The sequence below is a fragment of the Drosophila nasuta genome, chromosome 2L (assembly GCF_023558535.2).
Source record: "Drosophila nasuta strain 15112-1781.00 chromosome 2L, ASM2355853v1, whole genome shotgun sequence".
Lineage (NCBI taxonomy): Eukaryota > Metazoa > Arthropoda > Insecta > Diptera > Drosophilidae > Drosophila > Drosophila nasuta.
In genome coordinates, this window is record NC_083455.1 from 20409940 (window position 1) to 20426645 (window position 16706).

At 38.2% G+C, this 16706-nt stretch overlaps 2 protein-coding genes across 3 annotated transcripts; one reads left to right on the forward strand and one right to left on the reverse strand.

Moving 5' to 3' along the window:
- Positions 1-144: 144 nt before the first annotated feature.
- On the forward strand, positions 145-9368 carry LOC132789462 (alpha-tocopherol transfer protein-like). Of its 2 annotated transcripts, none has more exons than XM_060797498.1 (7): positions 145-546; positions 7581-7874; positions 7948-8101; positions 8167-8292; positions 8412-8590; positions 8789-8939; positions 9004-9368. In XM_060797498.1, exons 2-7 carry the CDS (start codon positions 7596-7598, stop codon positions 9048-9050), a joined length of 936 nt encoding a protein of 311 aa, XP_060653481.1. In that variant the 5' UTR covers positions 145-546; positions 7581-7595; the 3' UTR covers positions 9051-9368. The 2 variants fall into 2 exon arrangements, with proteins under 2 accessions (XP_060653481.1, XP_060653491.1); XM_060797508.1 differs by lacking the exon at positions 145-546 and adding an exon at positions 4821-4917.
- Positions 9369-9649: 281 nt separating this feature from the next.
- On the reverse strand, positions 9650-15579 carry LOC132789454 (protein peste). Its single transcript, XM_060797485.1, is given in 7 exon segments — positions 9650-10602; positions 10604-10692; positions 10747-11101; positions 11103-11267; positions 11329-11634; positions 11821-11998; positions 15329-15579. Coding segments are annotated over 6 exon segments (1692 nt in total). The 5' UTR covers positions 11962-11998; positions 15329-15579; the 3' UTR covers positions 9650-9966.
- Positions 15580-16706: the final 1127 nt, after the last annotated feature.

A 16706-nucleotide genomic window follows, 5' to 3' on the forward strand; every position in this document is an offset into this window, starting at 1 on the left:
TGAGTAAGCAAAGCTTTTGATGTCATTATTGGAGTACTATTTCTGCCCGTCGGCTGTTGTACTTGTTGTTGTCGTGTAGTTGTGCTGGCGGTTTGTGCTGGCGTTGTTGCTGCTTCTTTAACATATTTGTTGTCAAGCTTGACTTGGCCAGTTAATTAATTTTATGAGCGAGCGAGCGAGCTTCCAGCTCAGAGTCGTTTGAGCCGCGTTGCCATTTAGACGTCGTTTTCAATCGTCGCGCGCGTCTTTTCGCATTTCATTCATTCTTACTGTCTGTAAACTCATCAGTCGTGTTTCGTCGCCATTTCGCCCGCTTCGCCTCCTCGCCGCGTCCTGCCCAAATACCACCACCAAAAAGCCGCACAACTAAATTAAAGCAAAAGCTGCCTTTGTGAACAAGTCACAAGTGTGTGTGTTTGTGGGTCGCTTGCAAAATACATCTATAAAGTGAAACAAGAAATCTCTTTTTTGGCCAACTGACATTGCCAATTTTTTTTATTATTTTTTGGCAAGTAAACAGGGTGCGCATTATAAGCAATTGTTGTGGTAAGTTGCAATCACAGACACAGGTCAGCCAAGTAACATGCTAACTGCGGGCTTGGCTCTGAGTACTCCTATTATTGCCTTGTTGTAGCAGCTGTTGTTGTTGTTGTTTCTGTTGTTGTTGTTGGTTATGCGCATGCGCGGCAGCGTTGACACACTTTCTGCCTTTGCCTGTTCGTCTGTCCGTCTGTCCGTTCGTCTGGCGTATCTACCTGCCACACCAGAGACAGCCATAAGTCAGACAGTCTTGGCTGGCATTCAAGTGCCGCTCGAGCGGATTGGCAATAAAAACAATTACCACTTGCCACCGTCCGTTGCTCCGGCTGCTGCATTTCGTCAGCGATTCCATCTACTCATAGTAGTATACAATATACCTCTTGGCGGGCCCATTCATAATCAGCTCGATCAGTTTTCCTCTCTGCTCCCAGCTTTCGAACAATGCAATGCCGCTTCCCTTTTATGTTGTATCCAATGATCTTCAGAGCTGTCGATAATATCACTGTGAAAACAGTAAAGCTGCGCTTTAATGAAAAACGTGTTTATATTTTAATTATTATTTTCCTCTTTTTCTTTTTGTATTTTTCATTTTTATCAAATTTCTATTAATCTTAATTCGCTTTTAAGCGTAGCAGAGCACAATTTCTCTAAGTGTAATTATTATTCGAAATATTTCTTTTTTTGTTGGCAAACCTTGTTTTGAAAGTTTTTTTTTTGCAACGGGAGTTTGCAGCATTTTTAGAGCCCATCGTAAAGTGTGCGAAAAAAGTAAAGTAAAGAAAAATTGTAAATGGTGTAGTATTGTTTATAGGACTGACATGAAATACAGTCGTTGGAAATTTTCAAAGTTTATATAATCTAGTGTTTTCACTTTTACTACTTGTAGAATATACAAAAGTATCTTAATGTAAATAAGATGAGTAATATGCAAACTTATAGTCACATATACAGTATAGTATTGTGTGCCTTGTACATTTTTCAAGCAAATTATTATTATTATTATCGTACTTTGTCGTATATGGAGGGAAGTACGATATATGTATATGGTAAATGTAGCATAACAATCAATTAGCTTGGGAATCATTTGTGGTGTCTCTTTGCTCAGCCCATTCGCTTGTCTGCGGGTCTATCCGACTGCCTTTCAGTCTGTCCGTCGGTCTGTCAAGCGCTTTGTCACTCTGTCATTTGAAGGTTGTTGAGCTTGACACGCACTTATTTTGATTTCATACAATTTGCAGTTCTCATTGTGAGGGTTTTATTAAAATGCTGATTCGTGGGATCTACATACGACAGCGTCTTATAAATATTGCCGACTGCAGTCTCGAGTTTTATGTGCTAATGACACCAAAAGTGCGATGCCATAATAGACATTCGACTTGGTTGTCGGATATCGTTTTTAGTGAATTTGGTTAAACAATTTGGGCTTCTATCTCGCCATAGTAATGTTAACAATAACCACACAACTTCTGAAAAAATCGGCGACCTTGATGACGACTTCGTATTCGTATCGAGTATTACGAGCCTCATAAAAAACCGCCAAAAAGTGAACACAATTCGTTGGATCGAATAGAAACCAGTTAGACATCTTGAGCCGCTGTTGTTGTTTTTCTTTTTTTTCTCGATATGTTTAGCACATTTGCCTATGCAGTTGGAGTTGTAAAAAACTGTTAAAAATCGAACAAAAGCAGTTATTGAAATGTTGGCATTTGTATAAGATCGATAGACCCCATAGAAACAGACAAGCACACAGAAATAATCATATACTCATTTGCCAATCCGTACTTGAGTTGAAGGCGTCGACTAGCGTTTTCTTATTAAGCAAAATCAAAACCGGTTTCGGCCGATTCTAGAGCACGATTTCTAGGCCGGCCCAAAAGTTTGATATATGCAATTGAGTTTCTATGCAAATACTTTTGCAATTCTGAAATTTTGCAGCTGTCGCTTATTATGGCGAATGAATTGTGTTTGCTTATTATAAGTGGACTTTATTTATTCGAGATATAAAACTAACCCATATATGTATATCTTTTAATTTCCCTTCTTTGCCAATTCATTCTGACTCCGCTTTTGTGTCAGACTTGAAAGTTTTAGACTGAACGTCAATCCGTTGTCATCGTTGCCTCATCTTTCTTTTGATGATAAACAATCTTCTCAGTTTTTAAGGTTGCACAAGATATATTAGACATCTCGTTTTCTTGAGTAGAAGGTTTTATTCGTCATTTCATTTTATTTACTATTTTAATTAGTATTTGAGAAGCGTTGACCATTGAACTGAGTTCACGTTAAAAATATCACCTACGTATAGTTGTTTACGATTGATTGTAGTTTACATGAGAATATAATAAAACCTGATTTTAAGTACCCTGGACTTTAGATATCACAGAATGAGGTAAGCTCAAAAGAGAAATGGTAAAAATAAACACGTTTCTATGAAAAATAAATAAATATTAAAAAACGCATTTTGTAATTATACCAGTCAGAAATAATGTTATACAGAAATGATATCATTTGTGTTTTGTTTTCTTAGAACGAAATTTATAATATTATATTATATGAGATGACAATTGTTGAAGTAAGCAATAAATAAAGTAAATCAGCATTTTATCCACGATTGAATATCATACAAAGAATCTATCTTATTTCAATTGCTTTTGTTTACCATTTGAAGTGTGATATTATTGTAAAGGTCAGAGCTTTGAATTCCTGGTAGTTGATAATAATCGACTCATATTTGCATTTCCCATTATCTGATTGATCAATTGAATCTTGTTATATTTATCTTGTTATATTTTGTATGGATGCGAATATTCGCACAATTTGTCATGATACTTGCCATTGGCCAAGCCCTCAGTTTACGGTAATTACTCGCCATGTATAAGTACTTTACATGGCAATTAGCTCGTTACGATCCCATGAATGATCATTTACGGTTGGGGCGCGGGCAATTTACTCTTAGATGTCCATAACAAAAATGCAACAAAGACTGCGACGGCGACTTCGAACTACGTTTACGCTTTTTTTTCCTTACTGCCTAGTCATTGCCACTTGCATTCAAATACTATTATTATCCAAATTGAATTAATATTTTTTTTTTTTAAATCATCTTAAGCGAATGCTTCGTCATGTTTCAGTGTGTGGTCCACTTGGAGTCATTCAATTAATTCCACATTTAATGCCTGACTGCCTGAACAATATTAAAGTGGGCGCAGTATTTCACGTTTTTGTCCGCGATTTTTCAGCTGCTTTCAACTAGCTCAGTTCGAAGTTCGGTTGAACAATTGCAATTCGCTTGGGTTTATTGTATTTTTTTTCGCAGTGCTAATCAGGCACTTACTATCAATTATTCGGCAAATGCTTAACGGCTATACTAAATGCGAATGTCTAAGCGATAATTACAGTGTTATATGTACAATGCAATTTATATACAAGTCGTTGAGTTTGTCAACAGCACCCGATTAAACTTTCAACTTCCTTGAGGGGAACGGAGTCAGGGCAATTACATATTTATTATTCAAACTCAAGTAGTCGTCATATAAAAGCTTTGTGTAGATCAGAGATGGGACCACAGTTGAGTAAATATCGGTAAAAACAAATAAATGAAATATTTTATTTATTTTGAACTTTTGTAAACTCAGCGATTGACTTCGTAATTAGCATAACATAATATTTGTGTATAGAAACCTTTTTGATGAGATCATTGAGTACGAACAAAAGAGTTTTCCCTGTAACATACGATGATCAATTATGTCTTGTATTACGCGCACTACGAGACTAAGTAGATTCGAGGCCATATTTGAGTATTTGATGGAGGCAAACAGAAATGAACAAAAATATTTTGAAACAGTTGCAAATAAGTGAAGGTCGTTCACACAAAGGGAAGATTATAGCGGGCATGGAAGGAGTAGTAATGCCATAAAATATGTTGCATACTGCGAAAATCAAGCGAAATAATGACGACCTCGAAGCCTACTTCATTGTTTGCAATCCCCTTCTAAGTACATAATTAAATATGTGGACATTTTAGGTGCTAATCGATGAATAGTTCAAATAGAGTAAGGGAACTTTTGTCTCGAAAGAGTCACGCTCTCATCCCTAGTATCAATTGCGACTTACTACATTATTTTAGATTGGCGAGTGGATCTGAGAAATCTGTGTATTTATGTATGTGAAGAAGTCGCCGACTAATCGTACTCCGATACCAGTTATCAGTATAAACTCGTACATAGTAACTGGCATTTAGTCGTCGACTACTGTAGATAATCCGCGTATTTATTGGAGGACAGCTTAGTAATAGCAGAGCAGTCATCCAGTGAAGAATCATTGGCAAGAGCAAGAATCGTCTCCTTGGACTTTCCTTAAGCAACTTAACCAAGCAAGGTCAGTTATAAGTGCTGTAAAATTCCACATACTTGTTCCCTGTGTCATTAAGCTATATGCAAGTATTCAGAATTAAACGTTGTGCAGCCTAATTACGAGTATAGTTTATAAATAAAACAAGTGATACAATCTGCGTCCGACCTTGATGAGAACTGGAAACTGGTTAATTGGTTTGTTTATTTATGGAAGGAATACGACTACTCTTAAAAAATGATACCCGGTTTATCTGAATTTTCAATGACAGATGCGGCCTTTCAACTCCTCTTATGGGTTAATTTGGCAAACATGATTTAAGACACAATTAAACTAGTTTCCTAGTTCCGAACGTGACTGCGATTCATTTTTTGGCTTTGCTTTTATTTTTTATACACATTTATAGACTCTCCAGTCACCTAACAGTTTTTTTTAGCTCAACTAACTGCATTTCATTATTAAAAAGTAATATTTAAATGCTGTCAATTTATTTGCATACGATTCGCAAAGTTCAGTTTTGGCTGTGATATATTCTTGTTTCCTTATTTGCTACTGAAAACAATAGATAATTAGCATCGTATGTTTTTCTACTTTTATATTGGGGTTTTTGTTATTTTATCGCATAAGTTTGTCGATCGGCTAATTCACATTTATCATTCATTTTTTTGGAGAACTTTAACTTAATTTTAATTTTTTTTTTCTTAATTTTATTATTTAATTAGATTCAATTTAGAAAGTAGTTTGATTCGTTTTAATACTTCTTCGCGATTATATCGTGTCTAATCATAACTTTTAGCAAGTTAACAGTTCCGGTTTGACAACAATTCGAAGGGACATGCTAATCTTGTTTAATTTAGTTTCTTTCCTTATAATTAACACATCTCATCAAGATCATATCATGATCGACTGATTGATGTATTTAGCCTGTCTGGAAAATAATTTCCTGTTATTTTCGCTTCAGCTCGATAATTTGTAACAGCTCTTAACTATTTATATCTAATGTGAAGAATAATTTTGTTTTTTTATTTTGAATATTATTCCGTTTACTATAACTGCGCATCATTAGTTTAATTTTACTGTCAAGTTTTTGTAAATTACGTGACACTTTGCATGCGGCTAATTGGCAATTAAATTGGTGTCACGATTCAAGTGCTGAACTCGAATAAAATTAGAGTTGCATGCATTACTTGTTTGTGTTATGAGTGGTATGTTGAAGCTTGGAATATCTGAAGGAAGGTCCATAGCACCACAGTGCTCTTAATATATGCGCATAACTTTATGGGCTGTTGAACTCGTTGTCAAAGTAAAGTCCGAAAAATGAACAAATCCAATTTACAAAAGACTTTTTACGAAACTTGTCAGTCTGCGTCTGTTAAGCAAATAAAAAGCCATGCCGCAAAATCAGTCAACAGTCAGCGATTTTAATGGTCAACGCGACATGTACTAAAAATACAAAAACCAAAAAAACAAAAATTAAATTAAATATTGATTCAGTTGGCGGTCTGTGTTGGCCTTGACTTTTACCTTGAAAATGTCAGTCAACAAAATATATATAAGTTAACTAATTGCTCTATTGGCCACGTAGTTATTAACTGAATTTCGGGTCAGTTAATGCGACTTTGCCTGGGTGCTACAGTTTAGGAGTTCTTTCTGCTCTCTGCTTTTCAGTCATTACCTGTTGCTTTTTACGTGTGAATCAGGTGTGTAGAGCATAAAGCGCTACGTCATGCTCGTATCTGGCTGAGCCCGGTTTTATTAGCCATCAGCCAAGGTGTTGCCAAGTCGTCTGCCAACAGTCGAAAATGGGCAACATAATGAAGACGAGAAGTGGAGAGGCTCGACATCCGACACCTCAATGCTCTGCAATTTGACAACATTGCGTTTTAATTAGTGTCATTTACTTCAATGCATTTTACTTATTAATGTATGCAAGCAATAATTTCCGTTTCGCTCATTTTTTATTGTCGTAAATTTCCATTAATTAACAATGTAGGGTATAGATCAAAGTTGAATAATATTCAATTCTGCAATGATATTTATAATTGCTAGAATTGCTAATTCTGTACTTAATTTTAATTGCTATTGTTTGTTCTTTATTTATAGTCCAGGTATTGTTTTTTAACTTTTTTAAGCACTCTCACCAAGTATTAAAAAAAATGTTTTCGCAGTTGCAATACACTTAATTTTAGTTGATTTATTTTTTTGGGCTCACTTTGTTGAACTAAAAATCATTTTAAAATTCAAGAACTGTCGGCCTACTTGACGTATACTTAACAAATGAGCTCCACATTTAAAGGTGCCCTTTGTTAGTGTATTAACGAAACTTTAGCGGCATTTTGGCTGGTGACGTTGTGTGACCAGTTTTGGTAACATTGTCTATTTCTATTTCTGTTTCACTCCCTTCCGCTGTGTGTCTCTCGTTGCCGCTATTCACTCACATTTATGTACATATGTGCGTGCGAGTGTGTGAGTTTTTTTTTTTGTTTTTTTGTCGGCAACGTCTTCCGTTGTTAAAGCTTATTAATGAAGATCAGCATTGAGTCATGTTTTACCATTGGGCCAAGGCGTTGAACCGCTGCCAACGTGCAACGCGTCGGAAGTAACCCAGTTGTGTTAAGGCAGTCTCTTGAAAAAGCGAACCTAGTGAATTGTACAAAAATCAATGTGTTTATTCTTGATCTCGATCTCAGCTCGAACGGAACAAGATGGGCAAAGCGGAGTGTATTAGCTACGATGACAATCAATTGCCGTACATCGATCTCGGCTCAGCGGTGATCCGCATGGACAAAGAGCAGGCGCCAGAGTGGGCACTGAAGAAGGCACAAGATGAGCTGCGCGAAGTCGAAGGCATCAAGGAGCAGGCCATCAAGGAGCTGCGCGAACTCATACAGAATGAGAAGCAATTGAACTTGCCACTCGACGACGAGTACATGATGATGTTCCTGCGTCCTTGCCATTACTATCCAGACAGTGCGCTGAAGCGAGTAAGTCGCCAGATAAATACGTTGTATAGTCGCAATGCATATAATGAAATTCAATTTGACTTTCTCTTTTCAGCTAAAGAACTTTTACAACATGAAGCTAAAGTACGGACAGGCCTGTGAGAATATTGTGCCCGATAAGTTGCGCAACGTGTTCGAGGCCGACATACTTAACCTCTTGCCTAGCAGGGATCAACATGGACGTCGATTGCTTGTGCTCGAGGCAGGCAGTGAGTACTCATTCATATTCATTTACAACTGATCGCCAATTACATGCATTAACTTGTACACACAGAGAAATGGAAGCCATCGAAGGTTCCGTTGGTGGATCTATTCCGGGGCATTCAACTTACCGTGCTGGGCTCCATGGTGGAACCGTACTCACAGATCTGTGGTGCAGTTGTCATCATTGATATGGAAGGTAAGAGTGCCATCAGAGACATTTGGTCGCTAGTTAACTTTATTACGGGCACTTTGCAGTTAACATAACGATCCCAAAACCACATTAATAAAACTAATTACTGCTCTGCTTTGTTACAGGTCTGCCTTTAAGCCACATTACACAGTTTACACCATCGTTTGCTGCCATGCTGCTCGACTACATACAGGAATGCATCTGTATGCGTCTGAAGGGTGTTCACATTGTGAATAACTCGTACATTTTCAACATGCTATTCGCCATATTCAAGCCTTTCATTCGCGAGAAGCTGCGCAAGCGTGTAAGTATTTAATTAAACTTTTGATGCTAATTTTAAATTACTTATACAACTAACAAGCATTATCAAATAGTTAAGAATTAAATTACATAGTACTGGAATTTTGAAAGAAAGTTAAGAAAATAACTAGGAACATTTAATTTCAAAATTACAAAGAAAATTGGTAAATATTATATTTATATATTGTTTTATTATTTACAGATCTTCTTCCATGGCAAGGACTGGAAATCCTTGACCTCACACATTGATGCAAGTGCCCTGCCACCCAAATACGGAGGCACTGCCACTTGGGAGCTGCCACCCGGCAAGTTGCTTGGCGAATTCTTCGAATGCTATTTGAAGGATTACCAACGTAAGTAGCAAGACTTATTTCTCAATAACATAAGTTACCACTTACAACTTTAATTTGTTTACAGAGGCCGATAGTTATGGTTATCCCGCGGGCTACAAAATGAAGAAGTAATTGGATGACTCTACTCCATTCCCCATATCTCATATTTGTTTCGTATTTTAACATGATAAGTTGGGTCATTTGTGATATTGCAAAAAAAATTGGTTTTATACCATTTTAATATTTAGTTATTTGCTCTTCTATTGTTTAAAGTTAAAGCTACACGTACAGACAAACAACAAAATGTAACAAATAAGCAAAGACTTTAATAGGGTTTTCATAAGGTAATGTGTATATTGTAATATTGTATTTTAAGTACTCGACGTAGCTGTGTATTGTTTATTGCACAGATTGTTGATAATGAATGCAATAAAAATGCCTAGTTTGTTACTTTTTATACTGTTAAGCACCGAAATTTATAAGTTATGATGGCTAGGGGTGCACTGTTTCTCATGTTCAAGCTGTTGTACAGTTTCAGGAGTACTGCAAGCAGTTCAAAGTAGTGCACAAGCAGTGCATTAGTGGCAAGCAGTCTTCGGGAGTTTTGAGACAATTGAAGGTGAGAGACAACAGTTTGAGAGCCGTTATAATTTTAAATTTGACGAGTATTAAAACATTTAATAAAAACATCTGGTTCGAAGTAAGTATATAAAATGTTTAATTCGATATATTTATTTTAGCATATAAAATGTGCTTAAACTGTATAAAATTGTTATAAAAAAATCTGGCTCATCAAAAGTTCTAAACATTTCACACACTAAAACTACATGCTAGATACATTTTTATATATATATTTCTATAGATTTATATGGAGTATTCGTAAGTTACACAAATGCCCGCAGCAACTGTTAACTTATCTTTGGCATTGGCACTGAATGATGCTGAATGCGAAAAACACAATGAGGGAAACGTTCTCTACGCTAACTGACTAAGAACTAAGTAAAGCACTAGGATGGATTACAGCAATGTTGATCTAATCACCGCATAGTTAATCTTTTTGGCTCTCTGGCGTCTCGCTGAGTGGTGTCGTGGCTGTGACAACACTCTCGCCAGTCTGCGACTTTGGTATCAATGTGGCAGGCTTGGAATTCTGATCCAGCAATGATTTGCCTGCGCTCTCTTCGCATAGCAACGTGGAGGCCTTCGACTTGAGCTCCTCCGCGCTGGAGAACTGCGAACGACTCTTGTACTGTCCGTTACTCTTGTGCTGCATCTTCACATCGTAGTGTCGAGTGCGGCAAGAGCTCAGCAGATGCTGCACTGGTGCCCAGCAGAGCAACACAATGCCAATGGCCAGACAGAGACCGGCAAAAATTTGGCCAGCCAACAGCACAAGGGGCAGTAACTTCAGCTGGTCGGCCAGCTCTGGTGTGAGGCGCACCTTCTGCTCAAACCAGATCAGGGGGAAGAAAATGCGTGGCACATCCGTGTACAAATCAATGCCATCGATTGGCTCCACCAGCATGTTGACCTGAAAGCGAGCAGCGACCTCCAGAGGAATGCCAGTGCGTGGCTCCACCACCATATAGAATTCGTGATCCTCTCGCTTGGGCTCTAGACCCTCCACCTGATCAAGATAGTAAGGATCGGCGTTATAGAAGTGCGGATAGGACATGAAAACGGGGGGAATCGAAGCGACAGGCGGTGACATTCATGACTCCAGAGGGAACACATTCGCCGCCACAGAAGCACAGATTCTCCGGGTAGAGCGTGCCTGTGGATCATTTTTATGTAAGTAAAGGAATAAAGCATTATTCGGTCCACCTACCATTATCCACAGAGCGTGGGCCGCCTGTAAACTTGTAGCCCTGCAATCCCTCGATCTCCACCGTCTCCTCGTAGTCCAGACGCAGAGTGCGACACATGTCGGGGGTAAAAAGACCCACGCTGCCCCCAGGTTGCAACTGTGGCGGCTGAAACTCGCCAGCGGAGCCATTCGTTAGTCCGCAGTACGAGTCAAAGAAGCCCGTGTGCGTCTGATAGTTCCAACTATGCATCTGACCCAACTTGGACAGCTCATCCACGCCCGTGAACACATTGAAAACACCCGTTAGATCTGCGCTTCCATTGCGCGTGTAGAACCAACCGAACTTGTCGAAGGGCACCTTGACTTCATCGCCAAAAAATGGGTAACGCCATGGCTGCATCGATCATGACATCGTTGTAGCCCGTGAAGAGCATTTCATCCACTGTTTTGGTCACCGAGATCTCGCGATTGTAGATCTTGAGACCCGTATCGACGATTTTGCGTTTGACGGGATTCCAATGTTTTGCTGTTGCTGCCGCTGACTGAAAGAAAAGTTTGAGATTGGCGGAGTGTGGTCAAGTAATGCTTAAAGTGAAAACTCACCAGTGTAACTGCATTGAGTGTGGTCACCTGGTCGTCCAAGCTGCCAACGCTGCCCTCAGCATCAAAGTAGTAGAAGCTGCGACGACGATATGTGACCGAATTGTTCGCTGGATGCCAGGTGATGTTGACCTTGTCGGGTTTATCAATGAAGCGATAAGGTCCCAGTTGTTGCAGTATTGGTTTGGTGCTCAAATCGCCAAAGTCTTCGGGATTGGTCCAGTTGTACATGTAAATGTCCAAGTGCAGCTCAATTGGTGGTGTCTTCCAGTTCTCGTAAACTTGTGTGTCGGGTGCCAGTGCCATTTCCTGGTCAAAGATCAAAGATTGTCAATTGTCATTAATTGAGAAGAATCAATCAATCAAAGTGTCGGTCGGCACTTTTGAGCCACCTGCTTGATGTTTGGTGGCTGCTTGGCCCAGTTTTGCGTTAAGCGAATGCAGCTGTCAGCTGTTAACTCTCGGCTGGTAAATGAACTTGAAACATTTAATTACCTTATGCTTGATCCAATTGAATAAATCCTCCCAGAACATGCCGCAGATGATGCCAAAGAGTCCAAGGCAAAAGCCAAAGATGCCAATGAATAAGCCGCGATTACTTCGTCGCCGCCAGAGGGCGCTATTCTGTGTGGGCATGTCTAAGCAGTGCTCCTAAAACTGTTGCGTGTAAGTGCTAGAAAAGGAAGCCATAGATTATGTTTGAAATGTGAGACTCTTAAGGTGTCAAGTTGGCCTAGAAATAGTGAGTACAAGTCAACAGATTAAGCACAGTTACGATTTGCCTTTAAGCTAAAGTCGTTACTTAAAGCTAAAGTCGTTACTTAAAGGCAAATCGTAGCTGTGCTTAAAAAGTGCTTCTCTATATTTATGTTTGAGACCTTGAACTTGGGCAATTTATGTTCGTTGTCTGATTTTACACACATAGCGTGCATCATTGCAGCATGAAATTGTGTCACATGTATTCCACAGTTCATTGTGCATAATTTCGTTAATTAAAAAAAGTATCAACTGCTACGGTAGTTTTTCAACCGCTATTGAAATATGAGCTCTTTGAACAATTTACAAGTGACCTAGAAAATTTACTGGAATGCACGACAGAATAATAAATACATTTTAATAGAGAAATAGGAATAATAGTTGCCAAGTAAATATTCGAAGTGTGATGAAACCTTTGTAATCGTTTGGAAATTTGGTTATTAGTACAATACAACCTATTTAAATAGAAATTCGGAAGCACAAAAGTGTAGCATACTTTTAGGAAAGTCCAAGAAGCAAATGAAATGTTTCCAAGAACAAAATTTAAAGTGCAAAAATAGAGCTTATTGTTGCTGCGAATACGACAATAAGTCGAACACGTGACCTACAATGTGTTGTTTACATTCGTGTAAAATAAATATACATATTTTTTTAGTGCACTCTCATTTATAGACTGAATATCCGTATCAGCGATGATAATTGCAAAGCCTCCAGTGTCATTGAACAATCACACATTCACACACCCGCAATAACAAACCGGCATTTCAGTTTTTAATCGCTCTGATACGTATACGTAATATGCGAGTGTATGCGAGAGAAAAACTGTTTGAATTACAAATTGTACAAATGTTGTTGTTTACAGTAAATAAGCAAATACTGATATAGATTTGAGTTTTGCCAATTGATATGCAGACCCGCAGATCCACAAGAGTCATCGTCATTATTCGTATTGAACGTAAATCAATTGCTGCTCGGTGCTGTCATTGATAAGCGTACTTTGAACCTGATAAGCACTTGGCTAAGAACCGACGAAAGACAAACAAGGAAATGCAAAAGAAATTGCAATTGCATTCTTTCTCTTTCTTTTTCGCGCTTATCAGCTTGTCAAAAGAATGGTTTCCCTTTTCGATTCTCACGTAACGTGTAATTATTAAGTATACGTTTTTGTTATACGCGAGTGTGATGTACGATGACGATGTATTTGTACGATTTGTGGGTATCTCGTGCACATAAGTACGTTTTTGCATGTCGCGCTACTCTGTGATATATATTGTCATAATTGAGTCTATCAATTGACCCCGATGTGAGCTATGGTTGGGTCTTTGACACTTAACGTTTATGTCGTGCTACACACGACTACTATATCTATATATAGAGACACGACTTGTTGCATGCATTTGTTAAAATGCCGGCACTTTTTTTGTATGCTTTTTTTTTTGCGGGTTTCACGAATTTTGATTGACGATTATTGAGTTATAATGCCTGAGTTTCCTTTGAATGGTAATCTAATTAAAATACAGGCAAACTTCACAAAGAAGAAACTGCCAGCCACTGATTAATTGATGATTTGTTTTACAGCACAAATTCTGCGAAAAGCATTTATGAATTTCTGTAATGTTTCGTTAATATGCCAAGCGTAGTTATATGTCATAAATTTAATTAAAATCAAGATCATCAACATCAACGAGAAACGCCAACGCAGTCGAAACCTCCGTTGGGAATAATTGCTTTCAATTAGGTGATTCTTTAGCTCTGTTTCTTTATTCTTCTGAGAGGCGATACTCGCATTTGTTGTTGCGGCAAACATAACATATATTTCATCATTGAATTAAGCATGTGATGTTCCAAAAAATCTTCATCTTGTAATATGCATTGCATGTTCACTCTGCTCTTTAGGAAGATCGACCGAATGATCTATTATAATTTATGAATTCTACGATTGATCTATCAAAATGTGTGTAGTTAAAAGAGTGGGAAATGTAAGCTCTGATGGATGCACGCCCCCTCATTTAATATTTACATGCTTTACTCAAGTGAACAGCAAATATTTGATCAGTACGAGTATCTTCAAGATACAATAGTATTTCAAGTGCTTTAAGCACTTTAAAAATAATTAATAAACTGTAATTGCTTCACTACTCGAATTAAATGCTAGTTAAACGCTGTGATTAGTTATTGACAACTTAATAATTACTTGAACTCAGCTAATTAAAAGAATTCACACATGTTTTGCAGTTGCTCACAAATAACTATGTTTGAAATTCTAGATTTGAATAGACATCTTCCCTTAGTACGATTTTAAAGAGATTGGCAAAAAATAATTGTGGAACTATAATTGAATGAAAATTTATTTATTGAACCGACGTCAGAGTCCCACTAATGCTATGCTTATAACAATTGCTTTTTCTATCATTTCAAACTTGTAATTAATAGCCGAGAACTTGATCTGTTTACTTGCTATCGAGCAGCTAAATAACACGTCTAAGTAGTTGCCCATTTTAATTAAATTGATGCGCCATATTCAGATATAAGATACAATTGCTAGGCGACCACAAAATGCGGCATTGTGGCAACCGCAGCTGGCTCAGTCTCGCGACACTCATCACGACAACAACGCAATTTGCATTTTTTGTCGCCGCTTTTTAGTGCAAGTATCTCGTATTAGTATCAGCATTAGTCTCAGTATTCGTATTTATTCTACTCAATCAACTCGTTCGCAGATGATTCTGCCTCTAAGTAATTTCTAAGAGATTTTAGCGTGCATTGCTTCCTGACCTATGCAATTGAGTTTTGAGTATTTTTAGCAATCAGTTAATGCTAATGAAGTGCAGCCACTTACAGATAACTCATACATCACATTGATGTAACAACACTTGTGCCGTTTTAGTGACTTTCTTCAACTTGTTTTGTTTTTTCCTTTAAAGAAGTCATAAAACAGTTGTTGAATTCTGTAGAGCTTAATCTTAATCGCTTTGCACTTTTACTTGAGCAACTGTTTAGTCTGCGATTGATTAAGCACTCAAGTACTTTTCTACCTACTGCCTACAAGTACGATTAAAATGCTAGTCTCTAGTATTTTGTGACCATTGTTCGTGGTGTGTAATCTTAATGGGTCTGTGGCCGATTAACTTCTGTGCCAAGTAAAGTGTGAAAACTTTTGGAACTGCGAATATGGCCTAGCAGATTGAATGTTGTCCTAGCTAGCTATCACTTGTCCTTTGTTTGTTCAACAATAACAGCAACTCACTTTTGTATTGGAATATCCTCAAGCGTAAACTGGATATTACGTTGAGGGACACGCGACGCGACTTCTCTGTTTGACCACGTGGATTCTATTTTTTTTGCGTTTTTTTTAAATGTTATTTTTTTGATGTGCAAATCGAAAATAATCAAAGAAATTGCCGCTCCGCTCGCTGTACCGTTACTTGTCGTGGCTTGATTACGACTGTCGACTGTCGACTGTGCACGGCCCTCTCTGGCGGACAGGCAACTGGCAACTGTCTGGCAGCTGCGACTGTGACTGCGACTGTGGCTACGGCTACGGCGTTTTGCTCTTACTGCGAGCACTCAGTCAGCTATGGCTGATGAATGTCTGAATTAATGTATGGGTGTAGGAGAGGGACTGCGGTATATATGTTAGCATGTGCTTGACTTGGAAGTTCGCTCAATTTTCTTTGCTTGTGTGTGCGTTTGTTAATTTGCGCTTTAGTTTTCCATGTGATTGTCATTGAAATTTGAATTAAACTGCATTAAATGTCGAGCAGTGCTTACAAAACTGTCACTGTACCGGCTAATGAATGGCTCAAGCTGTTGTCGCCGGCAAGCAGTGACAGATCTATTCAAACTGCAGCTTCAATAGCTAAGCAAATTGCTTATTATACAGTGCTCGTGAAACTGGCCGCGTTGAGCTTGACATTGGCAGTGTGTGCGAAAATCATATGGCAAGCTCTAGACTCTAAAACTGTAGCTTTGTGTGAAGTAAGCACACAGCTGCTTATCAAACTGTTGAGCAGGCTCAGTGCCTCTAAAAATCGGAAATTGCACTTGTTGGAACTGGAGCACATTTTTATATGTCTTTATCAACTCAATGGCATTTGCATCACTTACATTAATGGTAGAAATACGTGATTATGTACAAGCTACGCATTTTGAGTGCATTTTGAAATTTGAAAGGTGTTTGTGGAAAAGTAAACAAATCATAAAGTAAAACATTATTGATAACGGATTGACAAGCCTTATCAATGCGGCTAATCGAAGTGATTAGCCGTAAGTAGACCAGTACATATTCGCATATTCTCTCGCATGTTCTCTATTATACACGATTATTGAGCAGTTTACATATCGTCAGTCAATTGAGTAACGCCATCCACACATTCTACTTACACATGTACAATATATGGAAATTATCACCACCCACGAAGCTGGAAATGAAAATGTGACTAGCTGAGGCAATAAAACAATCAAATGTCATTGCATTGGACGACAAATGCCTCAATGAGTATTTGGGCGCCTTATTGGATTATGTGAGAGTGCATGGCAACGAAGTCACGAATGTGGCGTGTCTCTGTGGATTAGTAATAGTACTTATTAGTGGTGGATGGCGCCTAAGCCAAAGAACGTTCTAT